General features: G+C 37.2%; 2 protein-coding genes across 30 annotated transcripts in view; one reads left to right on the plus strand and one right to left on the minus strand.

Annotated features, from left to right (window-relative positions):
- The window catches only part of LOC102091366 (steroid sulfatase), a 110,317-nt gene extending 103,039 nt beyond the window's left edge, over nt 1–7,278 (minus strand). For 13 of the 27 annotated variants that reach the window (XM_065073947.1, XM_065073914.1, XM_065073952.1 and 10 more), the window contains exons 1-2: nt 7,058–7,278; nt 6,143–6,326 (exon numbers count right to left, since the gene is read on the minus strand). The gene's annotated coding sequence lies outside the window, so the exon portion shown is untranslated. Of the gene's footprint in view, nt 1–6,142; nt 6,327–6,820; nt 6,960–7,057 lie in introns of those variants that run through there. The other 14 variants (XM_065074007.1, XM_065073997.1, XM_065073940.1 and 11 more) reach the window with 4 other exon arrangements.
- Nucleotides 6,950–24,253, plus strand: part of PUDP (pseudouridine 5'-phosphatase) — a 75,047-nt gene continuing 57,743 nt past the window's right edge. Inside the window, exon 1 of one of the 3 annotated variants that reach the window (XM_065074096.1) lies at nt 6,950–7,088. In XM_065074096.1, coding sequence (XP_064930168.1) covers nt 7,010–7,088 — 79 coding nt within the window. In that variant the 5' untranslated portion in view covers nt 6,950–7,009. Of the gene's footprint in view, nt 7,089–7,190; nt 7,381–7,787; nt 7,932–24,253 lie in introns of those variants that run through there. The other 2 variants (XM_065074088.1, XM_065074097.1) reach the window with 2 other exon arrangements.

The raw sequence follows: 24,253 nt of genomic DNA on the forward strand, positions 1-24,253 counted from the left end.
GATCATAATTCTTCATACTTAAAAAACACAGAAAAATCTTTCAAACTGGTGAAGAGATATTAAGCTCTTTATGATTTAGATACGTTGCCCCGATCTCTTTCAGTGAAGTATAATACTGACTATTCTTAACTAATAAGGATACAGCTAGAAGTGATCCATAAAGAAAATTTTAAAATTGTTAAGTGGGATCAAGTTTTCAGCTTCTGATTTGGTACAAAATGGGGAACAACCTGACTAAGCAGCAATAGTAAAAAATATTCATAAGAATGACAAACCATTCATTAGTGAAAAAAAAACAAAACAAAACACCAAAATACCTACGGCAAAAAAAAACGGTAGTTCTGTTCTTATGTTAATTCAAAAGTATGCTGTACCTGGGACTAAGGCAGCAGTCTATTAGTAAAATATAGCCTATTTTTTCACTTATAAAACCCACAGTTACAAAGCTAAACATTACCTGAGTGTCAGAATTCTCTAGGGATACAGAAAAACTAGAATCCTGAAGAGCAATTAAAATGCTAAAAGCTTCAGAAGCATGACTTACGAGGAAGGGTTAAAGGAACATAATTTGTTAAATCCACACACCAAAAACAAAAGAGTAGAGGAAGAACACTGGATATCCTGGTAGAACAAAAGATTCAGTGACAGATTTAGAAAAAATCAGGTATAATGTCTGGACAGACGTTTTAAGCATACACAATTCTGTCTCAAAGAATTCACCTAGATCTTGAACATCTCTTATGGTCTTATCTATATGTAAGCACATGAAATACAGGATTCTTTCAATCCTGCAGTGTCACTGTGAGCAGTCATTGACCTTATAGAACCCAAGGTGAATGTTTGAGATGCCCTTAATAGGTGGAGGTACTAAGCTCCTTCTACATATCTCTAATATCTAACTGTATCAGTATTTACAAGTGATGCTTCTTGTTTTACAAATGTTTTATGAAAACAAATGTCTGTTAGAGATCTTCTGCTAAGAAAATTTTAGTTCAAAGCATAAAATATGGCTACATCATTTTCTCATATATTTTGTTACAACACACTGAACCTAATTTCTCAAGGTATATAAACATATACTTGAAGTTGGTGAACAACATAATACAGGGGCTATCCCTCACCCCAAATTAGTTGGTGCTCTACATGCTAGTGCTCACAAAGCATATTTGACACTAGCTGTCCAAAACATGTTCTGGAGCATACTATCAGTGCATGTTTGCATGTCTCCACATGTAGGCAGGAAGAGAGGGCAGTAGGTTCAGGATGAAGGTGTTCCCAAATGGAATTACGACTTGGTTGAGGGGTACGCTAACTCCTTCAGCCATGGAAAAGACCCAAGTCCACTTGTCAAGAAAAGCTAATCTATCTAATAAAACTCAGCTGCAACAGGGACTCAAGAAACAGCTGGTTAATTCTGCTTGGCACTGCCCCCTCCTCTCCCTTCCCACCATTTCTGCCTCCTGATCAGAGTTGCTAATTCATATCTTGCAGCACAGTGTTACTGCTTCTCTGGCTAGATAGATCCAGACAGACTGCCAGAATCACTGCAAAAAAAGAAAGGCTATGGCACTGTATGGTAGCTGCCCTCCTGTGCTACCTAAGCTCATAGCACGTTTGCCCTTATCATGCAGACATTCTGGGCTGTGTGTCAGGGCACTCATTTATCTCTGCTTGGCTCTTCTGGGTAGACAGAAAATTTTAAGGGGATGCACCCATGAAGTAGGCAGAATGTCTGAGCTCTGGAGATTGAACTCCCCAGCTTGCTGCCTGCTGAGTAAAGAACACACATATAAAACCTGAATCTGGAGCATCACAGATCACTGGCTTGGAGACCTTGTGACCCAGAGAATCACAATTCCTCCTCTCTCTCCTTTCCATCTGAAGATGTAATTACTGCAGCCTTTGAAGAGGCTGAGCTTCAGAACACAAGACTGAAAGGCACTGCTGGAAGGCTGACTGCATTCAGTTCCACCCTTACTGCTGGCAACCAAGTAATGTATGTCTTGCTCAGGAAGGCTGACAGAACATGTATTCCACATGGCACTACAAAAATTTTCCTATAATTTGTAACAATCAAACTATAGTAAAATGAAAAAAATATACCCTGTTTCCTCAAAAATAAGACCTACCCTGACAATAAGCCCCAGCATGATTTTTCAGGATTTTTGAGGATGCTCAAAATACCTGCCCTACTTCAAAAATAAGCCCTAGTTACAGTTCATAAAAATGTCAATTTGAACAGTGTCCAGGCAGCTATACATGAAAAAAAAAGGCATCTTTTGGAGCAAAAATTAATACCAGATCCTGTCTTATTTTTGGGGAAACAGGGTAGCTATTCATTTCACATGTAGACAAGAAAAAAAAACCCAAAAATAAAAAACCAAGAGCATAATCAGTATTTTAGGCTCCTGCAATAATGGAAAGTTAGATATAATAAACAAAAGTTGCAAAAGATCATATAGAGGAAGCCCATCTCGTACAGGAAAAGCAAAATAAGATACACGACCTCAGATCTTATCTATGGATGTATTCCCTTCTGCCCTAATCTTTCTGATAGTTTAGGGCAAATCAACATACCCATTCAGCACTTCAGAATTACAATGACACTGCTAATCACCAGAATACTTTGCCTGTGCGCAGCCAACATTTTACTGGAAAATCAAAAATTATGTTAAAAAAATAATCCACAAGCCATAGAGATGAGAAAATGATTGTCATTGACTTTAACAGAAACAAAAAAGGTCTTAAGTCTTCATTTCCCAGCTTCAGAAACCATTGGCTCTGTTGTACAATCCCATCAATAAACACAGCAACGGACATCTAAAAATATCTTAGATCCCTTGTTCCCTTTTGTGTGCTTGGCTGGCTTTCCTAGAATTTCACCCCTCATTGCTGCTTAAGAACCTTTCTACAGTGCCTCGTATAAATTTTTAGATGACCAACATACGTCTTCTTCACTTCACTTCACTCTCCTGAAGCGTAACATGTCTTTCTTGTAACTAACTCGCTTGTAATTGCTGGCAAATATCAAAATCCAGAAAATGGATGGCTCTCCTCCTCCAGCTTGCTTGGCTGTAAGAAGACCAACATCATTCATAAAAGATGATATACTCCCTTCTGACTTATGTAATCAATAAAACATGACTTAGATCAGCAGGTGTATGGTATTATTTCTTTGCCTTAAGGCATATGCTCATTTTCCCTTTTGCAACTGTAAAAACACAGACAGAAACAATAAAATTCACTTATTTCATATTCTTAGGGTGAAAAGCTCTTGTTACGTGACATCCAGCACTGGGAGGAGTTTCATATTCCGAGGGTTTATAGGCTCAACTATAGCAACTGTTGTGAATCTCAGCTGATACCTGAATTAAATTATATTTAACTCTAAGTCATTCCAAGTAATTCATTACTAATAGTGGATTTAACAGCTGTTCTTGTAAATCATTCTGAAAGCTTTTCAATTACTGAGTTTATTCTTTAGATTATAATATTCAAACTAAAATGGATTATAATCATGTTTATCGTCTTTGCAAAAGCGCCTGCAGAACAAGAAAAATCAAGTCAGTCATTTCTGTGTGAAACACATAGTACATGATGCTGCTATCAATGCTATAAAAATATGTAAGTGAATCCATGTTTGGAGCACAGTATGAAGTAGTGTAATAGAAAACTGCAATTTTTGAGTCAAGTGTATTACCTAAGAAAACAAACATGTTCTGAAGCTTTTACTCTCCAGGAAAAGAACTTAGTCACACAAGTTTCAGTAATGTGGAAAACATTTTAGCTTCAAGGTAAAGAAAACTCATACCAACACAGAAAGGTCAAAAAATAAAAAGGTTATGTGTATATAAAACTTTGTGTTGCATACTTGAAACGCTTTGGAAATGCAGCCGAGTATTTTCACCTTTTCTGACATGCAAGAAACAAAGTGATTTTAACATATTATTACAAAGCCAGATAAAGCAGACTTGTTTGGTTAAGAAGAGCTACCTATTGGCAGTTAACTTACAGTCATTCAAAAACCTGGACCCCCAGCATGTATATTTACTATGTTACACCATAAAATTTAAAACTCAGCAAAGAGTTATTCATCTGACTTGGTACGTGTCCTGATAGCAAGTAAAATTCATTTAAAAATGTGTATGTAGTTAACTGTTCTCCAGACTTTACAGGACTCAAGTCTATTTGCATGATTATGTCTCAGTAACCCAAGTTCACCCTTCTCAACAAGCAGACTTCAGGTTTGTAGGCACAGAATTAACTGTTTTCATGGTTACTGTACCTCCACCATTGTATGCTTCCCAGAACTCAAAATTATTAAAATGAAGTCCTTACCACTTGAAACGGGCTTAAAATAAATAATAATGTAGGGGGGAAAAAAAAACAACAACAAACGAACAAAAACCCACAAATAAAACAAAAAAGAACGAAAACAACTGCGCAATTCTCAATCTCAACTTCTTTATACTCCTCCTTAAAAAAAACAAGACACAAATACTACTGCTGAGATGTTTGAGACAAATATTTAATACAGCTCAAATAAAACTTAGATCAGCATTTTCACTTACTTGTGCATCTAGAAAACTATAGTCCACCATGAATTAGAAGTTCTGCTTGGAGTATGAACCCTTTTCACTGTTAGTAAGAATACTTAGTCAAACTAAATAACTCTAAACAGTTTGTCTATATTGGGAAGATTTTCCTGTGTTTGAATGTAGCTTTGAAGAATCAAGTAAGCTAACATTACGCTGATTATCACTGATGGAGCCAGAGTAAAGCAAAGCAAATTGAGGTCATCAGCGTGTCAGGTCACCTGACTGTCTTGAAATGTGTACAGTAAGATTTGCAATACAAACCGCTTAACCCTGAACATCTTGTGTATTACACTTCAATTTTTTTTTTTCTTCAAAATGGCTGTCTTTATTATTTATTTCCCCTTTAAACACCTAAAAATTTTGCATAAGCCTTATGTTTTCTGAGATCAACTGGTGGTTTACAGGCTACAAATAATGAATATCTCCCCTTTTGGGGAGGGTAGGAGAGGTGGAGTTGTGATCAAAACACTTACGCTTTTCTCTAATTACAAAAATCAATCTGGATACACGAGCGACATAGCTCTTTCTCATTAATAAAAACAGGTGTTACTAGGCCAGCAAAAACAATTAAAGATGGATTTTTTTTTTAGAATATTGATAATTAGAAAATGGATTAATCCACCTCAGGTACAACTGCCATACAAACTCATCACTCACCCTCTTGAAATTTTTGCCACAACAGAGTACACTCTTAGAGCAGAAACACATTCTTTCTTTGAATAGCCGAATACTACCATTATAAGCATTGAAATTACTATAATAATTTTTTTATTCCTTTTAACAGATTAATATTTTTTTGGACATACTGTATTTAGGATTTGACCTTTCCATTGATTATAACTATGCTCCCACAGAAGAGAACTATTAAGCAAACTAATGCATTTGCAGTTTGACACAAAGTTGGATCATTTACGTATTACACAGTGTTTATTGCAGAAACAAACCAGCTGTGGGCATTCTTAACACTCTTACGGTTACAAAGAAAAATTTGATCTGGAAGCACAGGACCCATTGTCTTAAATCTACACAAAAACTAACAGATGCATGTGATGACTACACATGACATAGAAAAAATACATTTAAAGCACTGTACCGTTTTTTCCTAGCCTACATAGGCAGGGCCTAAGCAGAATTATCAAACCACTACAAAATGAGACAAGTAAAAAGTAAAAAACAAAAACCCAAAAAACACCAGAAAGTCAACTCAAAAAACTGTTTGAAAGACAAGTTTTATTATTAAAATGTAAAAGTAAAGGCCAAGGATGTTTTATTTGTTGTCTTTTTTTTTTTTTTCCAAAAGAGAAGGAGGTATGAGGACTTTGAGTCTATGGTATTTCTGACAAACATAATGCAAGAGTTCTTTCAAGAGATAGGTTTTGGGTGTATGCAAGATGCCTAAGGGCTCTAAATTAAAATTTAGATATGATTGTATGACACCTAAAGCTAAGGCTTTAATAGCCACCACTAACTTGCTAAAATGGTGGAATACTGCCAAATTCAAAGGAAGGCACTGTCAGAAAAAAATGAATCGCTGAGAGGCCTACCTACAGGCAAAGGTGACAGGACTGCCTTTATGCGAAGCCACAACTAACCACTGCCTGCACACAGAAGGGCAAAGTAGGACAAGTCTTCAAGCCAGCATGTCACCTTGAGAGCCTGACATGGCTTTTTTCTTGTTTGCTTCTGCAACTGGTATTTCAAAGACTTTGATGCCCAACGGCGCGTTACCTGCATGAAAAAAAACAAAACAAAACAAAAGGAAGGCTGATGAGTAAAGCTACCTCTTTCCCTCACCTGCCCAACCAATATCAGATTATGCATCTGTGCAGGATGATTTTGCTTTATGTTGAGAACATTGGCTTGTTTCTTGAACTTCAGAACTTCTTGAATGTTTCAGAAAACTCACAGAACAACCCACAATTAACTATTCTCATGCCCAGCAGCCGTTAAGAGCCAGGTTTACAGACCTTTACTCTTTCCTCACAGTTTAATATAGATTTACACCTTTTTCTTTACAGCCCCTAGTATGATTCAGTGCTAATACTATCCTGGTAAATCTCTACACAGGCACGCCCAAGTTTTTCGAGGAAATGAGGTCTAAACAAGTTAAAAGCGCCTCTCCCATGAACAGCATCAAGTGGGGCCTAAAAAGTCCTTCACCACAAGAGGCCCACGAAGAGAAATTGACTTCGTCTTACAAAAAGAACAACGAAACAAACAACCTTTCGCCCTGCTGAACGCCGGCCGCCCAACAGCGCTCTCGGCACCAACACCCGCTCCCCGCCGCCGCCACGGGCCCGGCCCGGCCCGGCCTTCCCCCGCGGCTGCACTGCTCCCCGGTGGCTCCGGCCGCGGCGGCGGAGCGCGCTTGCGCCAGAGCCAGGCGGGCTCCCGGCTGCCCTGGTCTCGCCATGGCCGCCTCCTCCTCCGCCGCCGCCGCGCTGCGGCCGGTCACTCACCTGATCTTTGACATGGACGGGCTCCTGCTGGGTGTGTAGCCTTCACTTCTCTCCCTTGCCACGGCCCGGCCCCCGCCTTGGCCTGGCCAGTCCCGCTGCACAGTGAGGCTCGGCCGGTCCGTGCGGTCTGCAAATGGCCCGTAGCGGGCGGCGAGCAGCCCCCTCCCCGCCTCGACGCGCCGCCTCTCAGCTGAGGCGCCTCCCGGGGTCAGAGAAGCGGGCCGGGCCGGGCCGGGCCGGGCTACCCCCAACGGCCACTTTTTCCCGCTCCACTGAATCTGGGCGGGCTGCCAGGGCGCCCCGGGCGGCGTTGTTTAAACCAGGTTTGAAGGGATTAAAGCAACAAGAAACTATTTGTTTCCTTCCCCTCCTCCTCCACGCCAGCCCCTGCCTTTTGTGGGCAAATTTCGTCTGAATTAAGAGATGCGGGGCTGAGACTGAAAGGAGCGCTTACCCTTAAGCGTGGGTGGCTGTGGGCAGAGAGGTGAGGGCTGGATTAGGGGTTACAAAACAAGGAAAGCGAGTGTGGAGAATGGGTTTCTAGGTTTTTAGGACTAAAGGAGCCTGAGGATCAGCAGGAGGCGGCTGAGAGCAGCAGGTCCTGCACCCCAGCGCCCTTGTGCTGCGCCGGGCACAGCAGAGCGTGTGTAAACGTTTGGAGCTGCAGCCTCCAGCTGAAAGGTCTGGAAACCGTGCTGATAGTCCTCTCCCCGTTTTTCTTTTAGTAGACTTAGCTTTACAGGGTCATTCTGAAATCCGTCGGTCACAGAATCACAGAATGGTTGGGGTTGGAAGGGTCCTCTGGAAATCATCTAGTCCAACCCACCTGCTAAAGCGGGTTCACCCAGAGCAGATCACACAGGAATGTGCCCAGGTGGGTCTTCTATGTCTCTGGAATGTCCCTCATGCTATGGTTAGATTGGATCTTTAGGTTTGAATGGTCAGTATGTTTAGAACAGTATTTAAATTGGATTATAATTATGTAAAGGATGAGTGTCAGGAGGATGGAGGATGTCTCTTCTCAGTAACAACCAATGGTAAGACAAGGGGCAGTGGGTGCAAACTGGAACACAGGAGGTTCCGCTTAAATGTGAGAAGAAACTTCTTCTCAGTGAGGGTAACAGAGCACTGGAACAGGCTGCCCAGGGGAGTTGTGGAGTTTCCTTCTCTGGAGACATTCAAAACCCGCTTGGACACATTCCTGTGTAACCTCATCTAAGTGTTCCTGCTCCAGCGGGGAGATTGGACTAGATGATCTTTTGAGGTCCCTCCCAATCCCTAACATTCTGTGATTCTGAACTATTTGCTGAATCAGGGCCTTCTGCTGCAAGTCTCCTGTAGCATAATGGAGTATTTTTGTGTGTGACTTGGTTTTTGAAATAGTCTGTGTGGATTATCGCACAGGAAGCAGCTTTGGATGTGGGTGAATTCTTAAGAAGTGAGAACTTGAGGCATGTGCCTTCTTTCTGCAAAACCTGAATCATTGCAGTTTCTGGAAAAACTGGTCTGAAGTCTAATGAGTTACTCTGTTTCTAAGAAATGTGTACTTTTCCCTTCATGCGTGTAACAAGTGAAGGCAATTCATTTATCATGGTTTTAAACAAAAATGGCTTTACTAAAATTATCACAAATATTGTCAAGCATTTTGGAGCCTTTTGTTTCTGCTTGTTTCATCTACACTCTCAATTTGCTAGGTAAAAGAATGATTAAGTAGTTTCATTTTCAGTTTCACCACTGTAGACTCAAGTAGCATGGAGTTATGTGGTGGGCTTTTAACGGTGGGGTTTGGTTTTGTTTGTTTGTTTTTGATCTCGGTTTTGTTTTGTTGTTGTTGGTTTTTGTTTTTTTTTGTTGTGTGTTTTTTTTTTTTAATCCAGAATAAATTATTTTAATTTAATTATTATTTACAAGTTTCAGGAAAGCTTTTTTAGTTACTACTGCTTTTTAGCAGAATTTGAAAATCTGCTTCGCACAGACTACTCACCTGAGCAGGACAGTCTAGGTAAGCAATATGAATATTTAGGCATTGATATGGGTACCTAAGATTTATGTATCAGTTTGAAGTGAATTTATTATTCACAGGTATTACAGGATAGGTGCCTTTGCTGTGGACAATATTCTAGGAACTAAAGACATTTTTTTTCAGATATCCTGTCTATATTTAGAAATTGCCTTTCTGCAGAATTCCAAATAGGCAAAAAGAATACAAATGGAGGTTCTGTGTCATGTTTAGTTCTCCATACTCCTGGGGTTCATACAGTGAGGAAGCAATAAAAATACTCTAGATTATGAACTGTATCTCATACTGGGAAAGTAATTATAAAGGATCCATAATTCTTGGGCCTAAATTTGCCAAGATTGGGACACTCGAGATGTAAACCTACTTCTTGCTGTTATTAAATTTATCTGTTATAAAGTATAGCTCCAGAGAAATACTTTTATCACTTTCTGGATTCAAATAAAATAGCAGACATAAATTATGGCATTTTGTAGGCTTACATATAAAATACACTACATGAAGAGTTTATGCATGCTGGTGTAATTTTTTTTTCTCCTTATATATGAGGCATCCTTTGCACTGATAAATATTTGTTGTGTTGTGTTTCCATTCCCCTACTTACTGTTATGCTACAACATGGATGTGATTTCTTCCATTTTAAAAAGTTGCGTAGAAAGAATGTTTTGTATTTCAGTAATCTTTCAGCTGTGGTGAAAGCCATAATTATAAAATTAGACTGAAAATTCTCTTAAGTGTCTTCCTGCACAGATTAATAAAAGGGACACTACCTTGATGATTTTCATAATGCACACTTCCTTTCAGAAGACTTGTAGTATGTTTCAGCCTGTAAATATTTTGAGTTCTGTCACAATTCCAGCATAGTTTTTAGTGAACCTTTTTGTTTCATGATGAATTCTCTCCCTTAGGAGGCAAAAAGATAGTCAGGAGACTACTCGGACTTCCCCAAGATTCCTGTGTGTTTCAAGAAATTTGGAATAATTTTGGGGATGGAAATGGCATAAGGGATACACAGGCTAGAGACTTTCTGCCCAACTTGTTTGCTGTAAATCTTCTGATGAGACACATGGTTACCTTGATGTGAAACTACGTGAGAAACAAGATGCCCTTTAATTTTCTTATGAACCTTTTAATGTGTCACATAGTGTTAATCAAAGATGATACAATGAATTACATATGTATTGCTAGAAGCTAGAGAAATCTGCATAAATTTACCTCATTTGAAAGAGCACAAACAGATTTTTGATATCTAAAACTACAAGGACCTCCATAACTGATTGTATTTTTCAGAATATGAAGATTTAGGTTCTGCAGTAAATTTCACAATAAATCAGTGTGTGTAAATGTATGTGACTACTTTTGAAAGTTTTCACCTCAGGTTTGTTGATTTTATAGACCAAATATTAATTTATCTATAAACAATGAAAAATTGAACATTAAATTGATCTAATGTGCCATGAACTTTCTTTAGCTGACATGCTTGCTTATGATTAAGGAAGGCAGGATATCTTCTGATAGGAAGATTTCCAAAATATTCGTGACTACTTCATAACTGTGAGTATAAAATCCTTAAATGAGGTCTGAGGCACTTACAAGGTTTGTGACTTTGGAAACAATCCAGGTGTCGCCCCACAGAACCTGCATCTATATATTCAGTGGCAGACACTAGGCTCTGTGAAAGTGTTGCTGAGTCCAATCTCCTGTAACTTTACTTCCTCCCATCTCTTTAACATAATTGAGCCTGATTAAGTTGTCCTTGAGTCTCACCTTGATATATCAGCTTACTTTCAATAGGAAAGTTCTTGCCCCTGAAATTCCAGTGGAAGTATTTAATCCCTTTCATTCTGAGGCCTTCTGTATCATTGTTTGAAATGTTACCTAACACCCTTTCTTTCAGCACTCATGATCAATGCAGTTCACCCCACTTCTGGATTTTTCTCCTTTTGGATTACTGTCTCTTGCTCTTTGAGCTGTTGGGTGAAATCTTAGGGCTTTTTATCTGTTGTTCCAGTTGCCAGGAAATTAGCACACTGGAAAATATTGCTCTAATTTAGTAAGTAAAATATGTGAATAGCACCCCTAGAAAGCTTGTTATGTGGTAGGTAAAATTAATTAAAGGATTTTTTTTTCTTTTTGGTATGAAACTCCAGCTGTAATGGAAAAAAAACACCTTTGTCCAAGTGTACTACAGTTACATCCTGCTTTATTATACATATGCACCAAGATTTAGTTAACATAGTTTATAAGTGGTGCTCACTTCACTGTATAGTATAAACCAGAGGAAAAGGAATAACTCCATTTTAATTTTGGTGTACTGCTGTACTTTTCTTTTTAAACCAACACTTCTGTAGTGTTAAATTTCTGCTTGTTTTCCTACAGCAAATCCCAACAATAAATGCTCAGAACTTGTACAGCAGACTACTGTTCTTACCACTAGTATGTAGTATAATTAAAACTATTAAACCTACTAATGTGTGTGCTTATCCAATCCATACAGCAAAGGGTTAGCTTGCTAAAATAAATAAAAATTAAAAAACCAGAACAGAAACTAGAGATCTTTGAAGATCTTTCATAAATAAATACTTTTGTTATAGTTTTACTGTTTAATATCTCATCCTGACATTTTAGTGTATTGTCAAAAACATACAAAACCAATGCTGAAGATGGGGAAGGAAAAATACATTGGATTTGTACAAAATATAGAACTAGAGTTATGCCCTCTAGGATCTATCTTCTCAGCTTACTGCATAGGTTGTATTTTGAGCTATGGCAAGGGGTTTTGTTATGTGATTGTAGTTAATAGCTACCTTACCAGCAGAGTACAGACAGGATTTAATGTTGGCTTTGTTGATCTGTGGCTAAATTTGCATAGGGCTGAAAATATTTTAAATTAGAAATTATATTCTTTACAAGTCGCGTGTATAATATGAATGTTTCCTAACTGACAAATGCACTTAGAAAGCTGCTGCAAAGATATTTCTTAGCACTGTGCTTACAGCTGAACTAAAGCTAAATAAGCGAGCAGAGAACATGCTACTTTAGTAAGTTGTCATGTTTTTATTTTTGTTCAATTTTTTGTTAGGAGTAATGACTGTTTTATGTAAATTATTATTGTTGCTGGTGTCCCTTAGTGTTGTGAAACAGCATCTTGACATTAAGAAATGTCAGTATATTCAAGTAAATGTGAAAGAGAGATGGTTTCTAAAGCAGCTTAGCTTTGCAAGATAGCTTTGCCATAACTCAAAGTCACATTGGATAGAGAAGGCACAGGTACACCCTGTGTTTCAAGCAACTGGGATCAGAAGTTGCTGCTTTTGCAGCCCCTATCTCCCTTGTGTGGAGAAAACCACGGGGTTCTCCTGTGCCAACTCCTGCATGGCTGGTCATACAGGTATTCTCTGGTCTACAGTATAGAAGAAATTAACTTGCAGTTAAATTCTTTGCAGCATTGTGAGATTCCTCAGAGTTTTGGCATGTTGTCTTTCTTCCCAGTGTTACCTACTAATTGTCACAAGGTCAGAAGTCAAAAATGTACTCTGACTTCTATTGTGTTGCACAAGTTTCGTGGGAGATTGCTGTTACAAGAAATCTCGTAAGAGTTCCACGCTGGAGTTTGCTTATGTACATGCTGTTTTTTATTTTACAGTGTGAATGGGAGGTTAAAACAGCTTCCTATTTCTTCTGCATCAGAGCAAATAGCACCAATTCAACTAAACATCACTCCTCTCTAGATTGTCCTCTATTATGGCTTAAGTGGAGGAATTAATCTTCTTAGGCTATAAACTGGCAATCTTGTAAGCCTATTTTCTGCTTCTAGCTAGTGGAAACTTATTTTCTTGCCATTCTCCATTTCCATCTGAGTTGAGGGAACAAAGAAAGAAACACAAAATACTGTCTTGCCCTTGTGTTCTGTACTTGCATATTGTTGAAAAAACAAAGAGATTAAGGATATTATTAGGTTAAAATGCCTCATAGATGCTTCTTGAGCAAATTTAGTAGATAAGTAAAACAGCTTCTCTTCAAGAATTAACTAACCATAAATAGAGTAAATAAGATTTGTCATATGCTTGAAAGATAATGTTTTAATTTAACAGCAAGGAAAATTTTGGCAGGGACGTAACAAACATGCTAACCTAGAGTCTAACTTCTGTTATTCCCATGATTGATTTGCAGATTGTCCGTCCGCGTGGTTTCCTGTTGTTTGTGGTTAGAATAATCCAGAACTGGAGCTTAGTTAGGCATCTGTAGAACAGAACTTTTTTCATTTCTGTAATGATTATCACATTTCAAAATGCCACAGGCGACATTAGCGATGATCTTTTTTTCTACCCTGGGGGATTAACAAAGGAATTCTCCCAAGCTGAAAGCTCTATGATTTGATTTTATTATTGCATATAAATCACATACAAATGCAGTACATTTTTGGTGCTTATTTATTACTTGTACAAGGCCCAAAGCACTTGCTTTTAAAAGAACAAAACCCAAGACAAGCTAAATAAATGAATCCCAAGAGATTTCAGTTTTCTACTGTTAATAATGTGGCTTTCGTTTTCCAACTGTTAGACACATTCAGTTGTATAGAGGGCCTTTAGCAAGTGCAGAGGTATGTTTTGAAGGTGCTAGGAGTCTCAAGGTTCTGTTTAGTGATTTTAAAGATACACACAGCAGTTTGACCATTTATAAAAATTAGTCTCTTTCTGTGCCTAAATGCAGATTTTTCCAGTCTGTTTGTAGATGATAAGGTTTTATATTTGTTGGCTATGCACACTGTTTTGTGTATAAAATTCCAATTATTTTGCTTTGAATGTAAATAATAATGTGTCACAAATAGAACAGAATTTCACACAAAGAAAAGGTGCATAGAATTTTTCCGTATAATAACACTATTTCCAGCTGCTGTATTTCAATTTTCCTTTTACTTAAGAAGAAAAATAACATTAACGACCCTGGATTTATTTTTCTGCATGCTGGCAGTAGTTACACTGTGTGCTGTCTTGGGCCCAACCCTGCAGCTCTTGTTCTGAGTAGCTGTAGTTCATTCATGTAGCCTTGTTGTGAGCTGGCTAATTGAACTCTTGAGAGTGGAATTTTTAAGGCCACCTTAATTTCTCTGCGTAGGGCAGTTTACCAGCAAAATTCTGCTTTTTTAGTTCTGCTGGTGTGTTTTCTCCAATAATCAATCTTATTCTTTAATACTTGCATTTATACTTCTAATGGTGGGGAGAGGGTGTCAGTATTTGTTATTACCTGTAACTAATTTTTTTCCCCCTCTTTTTTTTATTGACAACAAACATCAGTGGTGACAATAATTTTCGCAATGTGATCGTTGCTTTTTTTTTTAAAAAAGGGAACGATGTTAACTAACAACACAAAAGCAATTAAGCTAGATATCTTCTGCCTTCAAATTTGGTATCTAGTCCTTTCAATATGGACAACTGATTTTCTTTTGCATGATGCAGAGACTGCTGGTGATTGTTGCTGCTTCTGTTATGTGTTGCTGTACCTCTCTGTATCTCTCATAACTTTCACAAGACTACTGAGAAGTATTTAATAAAGGTAATTTTTAGATTTTACAGTGGTTCTGACAGAGACTCCTGACCTTGATTTATCTGTTTCCTCCCCCTTAATAATAATAATAGTAATAATAATATCATTGTTCCGACTCAGAGTTCATTGAGGTACTGCCAACCTTTATCAAGATTTTTCTTGATACTTAGGTTGGAAAAAAAAATCCTGTTTTATTTATCTCACTTTTGACTTCCTTTCCTTCAGTAACTACTAAGGAATGTTGGTCTGTTTCTTATGGCTCTTCTCTTACTGATTGACAACTTTTCTCTTTATTTATCCTCAATATTTTTCTTCTAGGAGGGTTGCACACCTATTGACAGTATCAACATTTGCTGTCTCTGTGTATGCTTTCTGTTCTTGTGCAGTTTTTGAGAGTTTTTAATTCCTCTTACAATAAGTACCATTTTCCATAGTAGTTTGGCAATAAATCTGATGCTGTAATTTGGAAAAACTTGCGTCTAAGTGGACACTGCTCTTTCCCAAGTATGGTTTTGCTGTTCTTATATGTCATAGTTGTTTTCTTTTCAAAATGTATTCTTACTTTTTTTCTTCCTTCCCTTTTGAGGTATATGAAGTATTTTTGTAAAAGTCATCAAATAAGGCCTACTTCTAGTACACTGTGTGTCTTTGATGAAACTGTTTTATTTCTAGTTCTTGAAAGCTTTCCTTTGGGCACCAGTTATGTATCAGCACTCCATATATAATTTTTTTCCTCTGCTGTTAGTTTTTGTCTCTGCTGTGCCTATGTGTAGTTCTCTTTTGCGCAAGTTTCATGTTCAGTTTGTCTCAGGATAACACAACTGAGAGTAAAGCTCAGTTTATTATTTGTCAGTCCAGTCTTTCAATCTGGCATATGTAGGAATTTACTCATGACCTTTGTCGTTATATAATATGTTCAGCATTATACAGTGTCTCACTTTTACAGCTCATTAATAGATGTTTTCTGACCTGCTGTAACAGTTCCAGCAACCCCTGTGTAACCTTTGCTCTCTGAAGGATAGACACGAGCAAGTCCTTTGCAGTAGCCCTGTGCTTGTGGTGTGATTTGCTGCCAAGAGCTCAGCCCTCGTGTTCGCTCCTGTGCATGGATTGTCTGCTCTGCATAGATATTAGTTCACTCAGGTTCTCTTTCACAGTGTCGCCACATACTGCAAATTGCCTGCTCGTGTTAGGGCACCTTTTTGAACATTATGTCTTTAAAAAAAAAATCAAGACAATTAAATTAAACAGTATTCTCTGAAAATAAAACAAACAGTTTCAGAACAAATATGGGGCCTTGGTACTTATTTTAAAAATGTTCTTTACGCTCCAATGATTGTTTGCTGCTACCCTTATCTACAGTCATGCTGAATAAAGCTATAGCTAAATGGAAAGTTAAATGTATTCATGAGGTGTTAATGTCTACATCTTATTATTTGCAGTCTCTCAGAGAAAGCAAAAGTAACTACAAATAGTGCTATGCCAGAAACTGGTTTCTTTACCATCAGTGTTGCTTCAGCATGCAATTAACTGATTCATTCTAAAGTGGTCACAGTTGTTGATGACAAGAGGCTTTGTATTTGAATATGACACATCTTTTCATCCATGTGAAAACAAGTTTGAAAGTTAAATATTTTCTGTCACTTTGGAGTGCTTTAATCAGTCCGTTTGGATGTAATGTAAACTGCCACAGAGTACATATTGAAAATAATACACCCTTGTTTGATTACTGGCCACTCACGAGAGGAAATGTCTGTTAGATTGGGTTGTTTTATGAGTTTGATGCTGGTGCTGTTCATTTGGAAACATTTCTAAGGAAGAAGAAAATATTTGCCCTAATACTGGAAGAGGAATAAAGATGTGTCTGTTTAAGGAAAATATTTGGGTTGTAGTGTGTCAGAAGTGCTAAAGTGAGAGAAATTAATGGGTTTTAGGTGGAGTATGAGTACACTGAGACTTAATTTCATTTGAATAAATTGTTCTGTGGTAAAGATTTTTTTTCTTTCTTGTAATTTACATACAGAAAGCTCCTTTGACCTGTCTCATGGCAAAAGAGTAGACTCATATGCTTGTAAAGTGACATAACTTTGTTTAACGTCATCATTCTGCTACATGACCATTACTGTGAAAAATTACACCACGTGAAATGGTGGATCTTTTTATGCTAGGACTGAATCCTCTCTGTAGCGTTATTTTCTTATTGGGCTAACAAAACATTCTTTGCCTTGTGGCTCAGGGGAGATGGAGCCACAAAGAGCATATCACAATGCCATAAATTTCTAGTCTTTAAAAATTAAAAATGGTGTTTCACGGGGAACATATCCCAGGAAAATGAAAACACTTGGGCCACCAAGGTATTGTAGTATATCTACTTGCTGCTCTGCTGCCTAATAACTTAGGTTATTATTATTATTATTGTTGTTGTAGATCATATTTTTATGGTATTTTTCCTTCTCCCATTTTTAATTTGAACATTTTCATTTTCCGTGAATGAAGACATTTAAGAGTAAAGAGCAAGAAGTAGCATTGCCATTCTGGTTTTGCGTGTTCGAGAACTTCAAACTTTTTATGTGGCAGTTGATCGCAAATTGTAGAGTATTGTAAAATTTAGTTTCTTAAAATATTTGACTTGTTGGTTTTGCATCATTCACTTTTTATCATGGCTTTACCTTTTTCAAAAAGTGAGTGAACTATTCCCCTTCCCTCTTCTGGAACTTGTTACAGAGAGCAGGTAATTAATGTGTGCACTTTGAGATGCTGTAGAATAACAAGAAAAAAATGAAATTCTAAGGGTTAGTTTAAAAAAGAAAAAGGTTTTGCATCTTTATGCCCCTTGTTGTGTTGATGGCAGCTCTACTTTTTTTTTTTCCTTTCATTAGAAAGCCTAGAGTTCTTTCTAACAGATTAAAAAAAAAAGGTTGGGTTTATCTGCTAATTGTATTCAAAGTTTTAAAGAACTTTTGGCATGTTTTTTAGCTGCCTGTTAGCTGAGTCTTCATACTTTTAGAAGCAGCTGCATCTCCTAAAAACCTCGCACTTTACCACTGCAAAATTTGTGGATGGCTGTGATCTGCCACACGCAGCCTCCCCTGTCCAGGCTGGTCCCTGAACTTCCCTGAGAGGAGAGATTTCTGCAGTCTGTTGTAGCACTGTTACTGCTCTCCAGGCCATTCCTTTCCTATGGAAAACAAGGTGCTGGAGAGAGGAGGCACTCTACACATATGTTAGGACAAGATTTGAAATAATGTATAGCCTGAGTGTTTCTAGGTCCCAGGGTTTACAAATAGGCTGTGAGTTCCAAAACATATACATTGGACCTACAGAATTAACTGTAAATATTAATGGCAGTGTTAATAACATGTAAGATCTTATCCCAATACTTATGCATATATGCAAATATACTTTGTATAGCATTCTTCATGTAACATCTTGGTCTCAGAAAATTTCTGAATTTTGATGGCATCTTGCGAAGGTTCATAGCGTTAGGAATTGTCTTTTTATGATATATTTATTTTTTGTTAGTGATTTTCTTAGACTGTTTTCTAAATGCTGCAGTTATTCCTTGGATATATTAGTATTGCTTTCATCTCAAATATACTTCACAACTAGAAGCAAGCCTGTGAAGGCTTTCTCTGTATGATATTTTTTTTTTTCCCTTGGGTTTGTTTTGCAGACTTCAGAATTTTTCAAGTAAGATTCTTTCAGGTTGAAAATTTCCAGTGCTCTACGAGATTCTAAAATTCTTGGATAAAGCTTTAGAAATCATAGAGTGTCCTGCGTTGGAAGGGACCCACAAGGGTTAACGAGTCCAGCTCCTGTCCCTGCATATGACAACTGGTAACAGCAGATGTCTTTTCATGTGTGTGTATGTATGCAAAGGAGAGGATTTGTTCCATTTAAAATAACTAATAAGACAATGAGTGGCATTTCAGTAACTCAGAAATTGTCAAAGAAAAATGTCTTAAAAAATGTCAGAATTTTCTTAAAGAAGTATCTTTACATAATGGAGAGTTAACAATAAAATGGGGTTATATGGTTTATGAATTAACTAGGCTTTGTTTTTCCCTCAGAGATCTTAGCTTTAAGAGTTGGCGTTTCATGATCTGTAGCTGGTACCTGTCTGCATTATACTGGTTAAAGCTGCTCTCTACATAAATCTTTCTATGTTCTTCCCCCACTCCTCCAGGCGATAACACAAGATGATTGAATTTTGGTTTAGTGTGGTTTTTCTAGCCTTGTTGCCCTGGTTAAGTGAGAAATGGCAATATGTTCTGAGAAGTTTCTAGTAAGACGGGAAAAAGAAAAGCCATATTCTAAGATTTATCTCAAACCCATGGAAGTTATTCACCTCTTCATCCATTCAATTTTCTAATACTGTGGTTCAACATAAAATAGATTCATGTTTTCTTTTTCTTCCTTCTGTTATAATTGGAGATTTCAGGGGACAAAACCAAATATTCTTGTTTAACGCAAATGTTTCTCTATTTGTGTACAGGCAAAAGGAAGGCAGAATACTTTTTTTTTCCTCTGTGTACTCTTCAGTAGATATTTTGTTTACCTTTGTTTTCATAGTATTTTGCGTACTGAAGTTGTGGTCTTCAGTTCTCTGCTTTATATTCTAATTGTATGTACAAGAAATAATGTTTAATTGATGTTCTAATGTTGTTCCTAAGTATATCTCAAAAGAGTTACAAAAAGAAAAAATACTTCCAGTAACCGTTAATTCTTTCTGGTTGAATCCTACATTTACCTTTCTTCTCTCCTCCTTTTTCTTTGAAGTAGTCTTCTTGTACTGTGAATTAAAAATAGGGTTGCTTTTGAAAAAAAAAAACCTAAACTCTGTTAGTTTAGGTCCAACTAAGATTAAATCTGGTTTTCATAGAAATTGTTCTCACTAAAGTCCTGAAATCCTCATTTTATCTGAGTATTCTTGACTTGGCTGCTGATTTGATAATGCTTATCAGTAACTTTCCCCCAAACCTTGTTTTTTCATGCCATTCTTTTTTTTAGAGATGAGAGCAGCATGGAAATACATAAGTCGGAAAGATTATATTTGTACTCATGAGTAGTTACAAGGTGTCCAATACAGAGGTATTGTAACATATCAGAGGTGTAATAAGATGCACCTTACAGATACTGCTCTTTCCTTGGATAAAAGTAAAGGAGTTGACACAGATGTTACAAAATCCTACGGTTCTGTTTAAATAATAGTATCCACTCCTTCTCTGCAAGTTATTAAAGTTTTTTGTTGATCATATAGGCTTGGAAGCATAAATCAAATATTCAACAAAGTAGTTTACAAAGTTCAATGATTACAGATATTGTACAACTGTATTGAATGGTAGTCTAAATTTGAAAAATGCATGACCTGCTTGAATTGTCTGTAATGAAGCCTTTAAGACAATTATAGACTACCAAGGAAATTATTTTTTCACAGAGTGATAATGATGAAGATGTAATTTAATGGCTTCGCTTCTGGCAATGTAGATGCTTCCCATTTCCCCTTCAAGACCTACTTAAACTCCTCTGACTGTTCATGGGAGGGAGTTAAATTCACAAGAAACATGCTAGATTTTTCTGTAATTAATAATAATAATAAGTTAGAGGGTACTGTCAGAAGAAATGCCTTTCCTGAAGAAAACAGCTTTAATTCTTCTATAATTCCATTTTATTTATTTCTTACCAGCAAAGTTTTAAAGCTCTAGAAAACACAAATTCATAACAGAAGTGATGACAGGCCGGCAGCCCTGTAGCAGTACCACCATGAACTGTGTCACCCTAACACAATAAAAAAAACCCTCCCACCTCTTCAGTTATGACAAACTCAGTGACTAAAACTGCCCTTTAGAGGGTAGACTGCAGCCATGTTCAACAGTGTTGAGCTCTGTTTTCTTCGATTGCAACATTTCATACAATTGGATTCTCATATTAATAGTTAGATGTACTCTTCAGACAACAGAAAGAAACAAAAGGCTTTGCAGTTTATTGATGGAATGCCACTTCTGCCTTTCTGTGCAAAGTTTTCAATCTCTCTGAAAACTACAGTCGGGAGGCTATTAGAAAAATGAGGCCTATAGTGTGTTTGCCTCTTCTCGGAAGAGAAAGGCCTTTGGTTACCAGCTGCTTTATTATTATTGCAACTTGTATATCTACTAATTCTTTTTTTCTTTACTTTTAGGAAACCTCGTTTAACTAGATATGCAGTTTTAACTATATGACTAGGACATGTTAGTCCTTCCTAACAGTTTCAAAACATAATGGGTCGAAAGGTAAAGCTTTAGGACTTAATCCTTTTGTCTGAAAGTCATTTAAGTTCCAGTGGCTCAGTTCAGTGTATTCAGCAAATGAAGCAGATGCTTTTTATTTTGCTGATTGTAAGCTTGATTTTAGATCAACCAGAAAGAAATTACAAGAGTAGGATCAAGGAAGCTATTTATTAAGCAGTGTTACAAATGGCATTTTTCAGAGTTATTTCATATTCAATTAGTAATTTCTACTTCATTCTAGATTTTAAGTCAGATCTGTTTGTATACTGCTGAATATGGCTGTTCATAATTGTTTTCTTAGTTACTGTATATAGATGCGTAAGCAATGCTTATACTAATAATTTCTAACTGTAATTTTTGCCATACCGCATCAGGTGTTAATCAGAGCAACTTCATTTTTTTCTTAATTTCTTTAAACATCTCACCCCGTTCTAACTCTGAAGCTGCCTGCAATGCACCTTTAAAAACAATTTTCATATTTACAAGGAGAATGACATAGCAAATTGTTACTATGAAGCAAAGATTTTTTTTTCGTTTTTTGGTAAATCTAATTTCAGGTTAGTTACTGTGGAATTGGAAATGTGTATCTTATCTAAGGTGTTTATATTCAGAAGCTCAGCTTGGTTGTCTCTTGCTTGTACCGTTGTGACTTAATTGATCTCAGTAGTTTTGTTCCTAGTTCTGGGGAGTGAGAGAAAGGCACTTTTTTTTTTTTAATTTTTGGATGGCGAGAAGGAAGTTTGGGCTGCTTTTGGAAATAAAGTAAAAAAAGAAGAAAAACTCCTTTTATGTGCTTATTGAGCATATACTTTGCCCTTGCAGTAGAACTAAGCACACCCTAGCAAAGTAACTCCTGTGTCATGCTTATTACATTTCAGCTACAGCAGAGCAAAGCTGCTTGTGTCTCAAGATGTAAATTTTGACCTCAGCTTGCAGAACTGAGGTGGAAAGGAAGAAAGAATGAGTGAAAGGGGAATGACTTCTGGTTTGGTTCACAATATCTATTTTTATTTTTAGCACATTAATCATACAAGAGAATGAAATGGACTAAAGTTCCTTGCACTCTTAGAGTCTCTGAACACATATTTTTTATTTCATTTCATAGGATGCACAGCACTGTTTCTTGTAACTCTAAGCTGTCATACTCAAAACAGAGTCATAACATAACATTTCCATTATACTCAGAACCATTCTCTAGCAAAATAAGATTCAGCTTCTTCCCTTTGAGATAGCTGAAAATATAACCTTAATAGCTGCTGTCGGAGAGTCATCTTCCAGCTTTCTATTTCTGCTGTAGTCCTCATGTGAATTCGGTTCACTGGTGTGTTAGTGAGATTCTCTGTCTGAACCTTTTTGTAATCACTGTATTCTTCCAGGATTGTAGTGTGAATAAGTTGTGTGTCTTCTTATGAGACATCCCTGTCACCGTTTTGATATTTTTCCCATTTTAAGCAATAGATAGTAGCGTTTAAGTTAAATAGATTTTGATGTTTGAAGACCTTATGCTAATTGTAATATGTTAAAATAATAATAGGTTGGTTTCATCCAAGTGCAGGATTTAAGACGTGAATCTGTTCTCAATCACCTCCTCTCTACCAGGAAATGCCACTCTTAAAAAAGCTTTAAAAGCTAAAATATTTTAGTTGAAGGTTAGGACTGGGTCCAGTACATCCACCTTTAGGTACCTGATGTATGCCAAATTTTTAAATGTGCTCCATAGCACTCATACTAAAATAAAATCATTTTTGTGTGCAGTTAAGAGATTGATGGAGGTCTCTGGAGTGGTTTCAAACTGAGGTGGTTTGAAACCCTTTCACTGGCATTCTCTCTCAAATGCTTACTTTTGAAATATCTTCTCCACGTCTTACATGAACTGTTGTTGATGCCTTGTATTTGCATTTGTTTTTCAAGCTTCCTAATCAGTGTGTATCTGATCTATCTTATTAAGTAGAGATTTTTTATGGTTGGAAGTAGAGTTCTTGGGCAGATCACACAACCTTGTACAGCAATTTTCACAACAGAAGCCTAGCTCAAAATATGCTGATAAGATCTTTCAGTTAATAAAACCTAATATATTCTCTATTTCTAGTGTGATATTTTATACTAGTATTACTAGGTAGACTACATCCTCTGTGCAGAGAAGCCAAAGTTTTTCAGCAAAATTTAACATATATACTGGGAAAAAAACTATACAGCTCTTCAGCAGCAGAACTGAGAATTCCTCTGTAAATACTCATGAAGAAAATAAAAGGAATCCTATTAAACAACTGTTATTGTATACTGAACTCTCTAAGTGGCAGTTTATTGAGAAATATTAATATGAAAATCTAGTACTAATACACTCTGGCTGCAGTTGAATAGCAGACTGGCTTAATATCCTGGAAATAGGAAAAGCTCTTTTTGCCATACAAAGTGTGGCAGTGCACAGGGCTCAGAAACAGGAAAGCTATGGGCTGGATGATGCTTGGGGCAACCTGATGTAGTTGAAGATGTTCCTGCCCATGTCATGTGTCATGGGGTTTGCACTATATGATCTTTAAAGGTCTCTTCCAACCTAAGTGAATGTATCATTTAGGTATCTCTCAGTGGATTCAATGGAGATTAATTAAAAAGGTTCTATGACTGTGTGTAAGTTTTTATTTCACCATGCAAATTTTAAGCAAGATGATTATAATCTAAAACAAACTACAGTCTTCCAGTAGGCCTGTGCTTCTACCCATAATGTTAGGAAACAAAAAGAGCTTGTTTACCATCACTAGCTTTGAGTGGTCACACTCTGGGCTCCAGGTTGTATTTGACTGAAGAGTCAGTTAGGACCTGCCTCCAGCTTACTGCCAAGTCTTGGAGGTAGGCCTTGCTGTTACCATGTGGGGTTTTTCAGTGCTCTGTGAGAACAGCCCTCTACTGTGGTCCTCAGCCCCATGTGGGAAGTGAGGGCTGTGGTCATGCGACTTCAAAGAAGCCTCAAGTCCACACTTATCATGTGGTGCTCAAAGTCCCTAAAATTGTTTTCTATACCATGATTTTGAGGTTTTATGGACAGTTTTCAAACAAAGAGTGACTACAGCACATAAAACATAATTTTCAATTTGCTGTATCCTACTTGGCCACATGGATCTCTAAGGTCTGATTCTTTTTTGTATTTTAGATTCTAGTTAGGATTAGGAGTTCTTGGTATACAACTGCTAAAGAGATACTTTGATCAGGTCTTGCAGTATTTCTGACACATTCCCTTTGACTGGAAGCTGTCAGCCATGATGAAATGTCCTCTGTCTTGGAACATTAAGCACACTGTTGATGTTTGTTTTTCTCCCCTTAGTGTTATCACCACAGAGAAATTACTCCATCAGCAGATTTACTTCAAAA

This window comes from Columba livia, chromosome 1, assembly GCF_036013475.1.
Source record: "Columba livia isolate bColLiv1 breed racing homer chromosome 1, bColLiv1.pat.W.v2, whole genome shotgun sequence".
Taxonomy (NCBI): Eukaryota; Metazoa; Chordata; class Aves; order Columbiformes; family Columbidae; genus Columba; species Columba livia.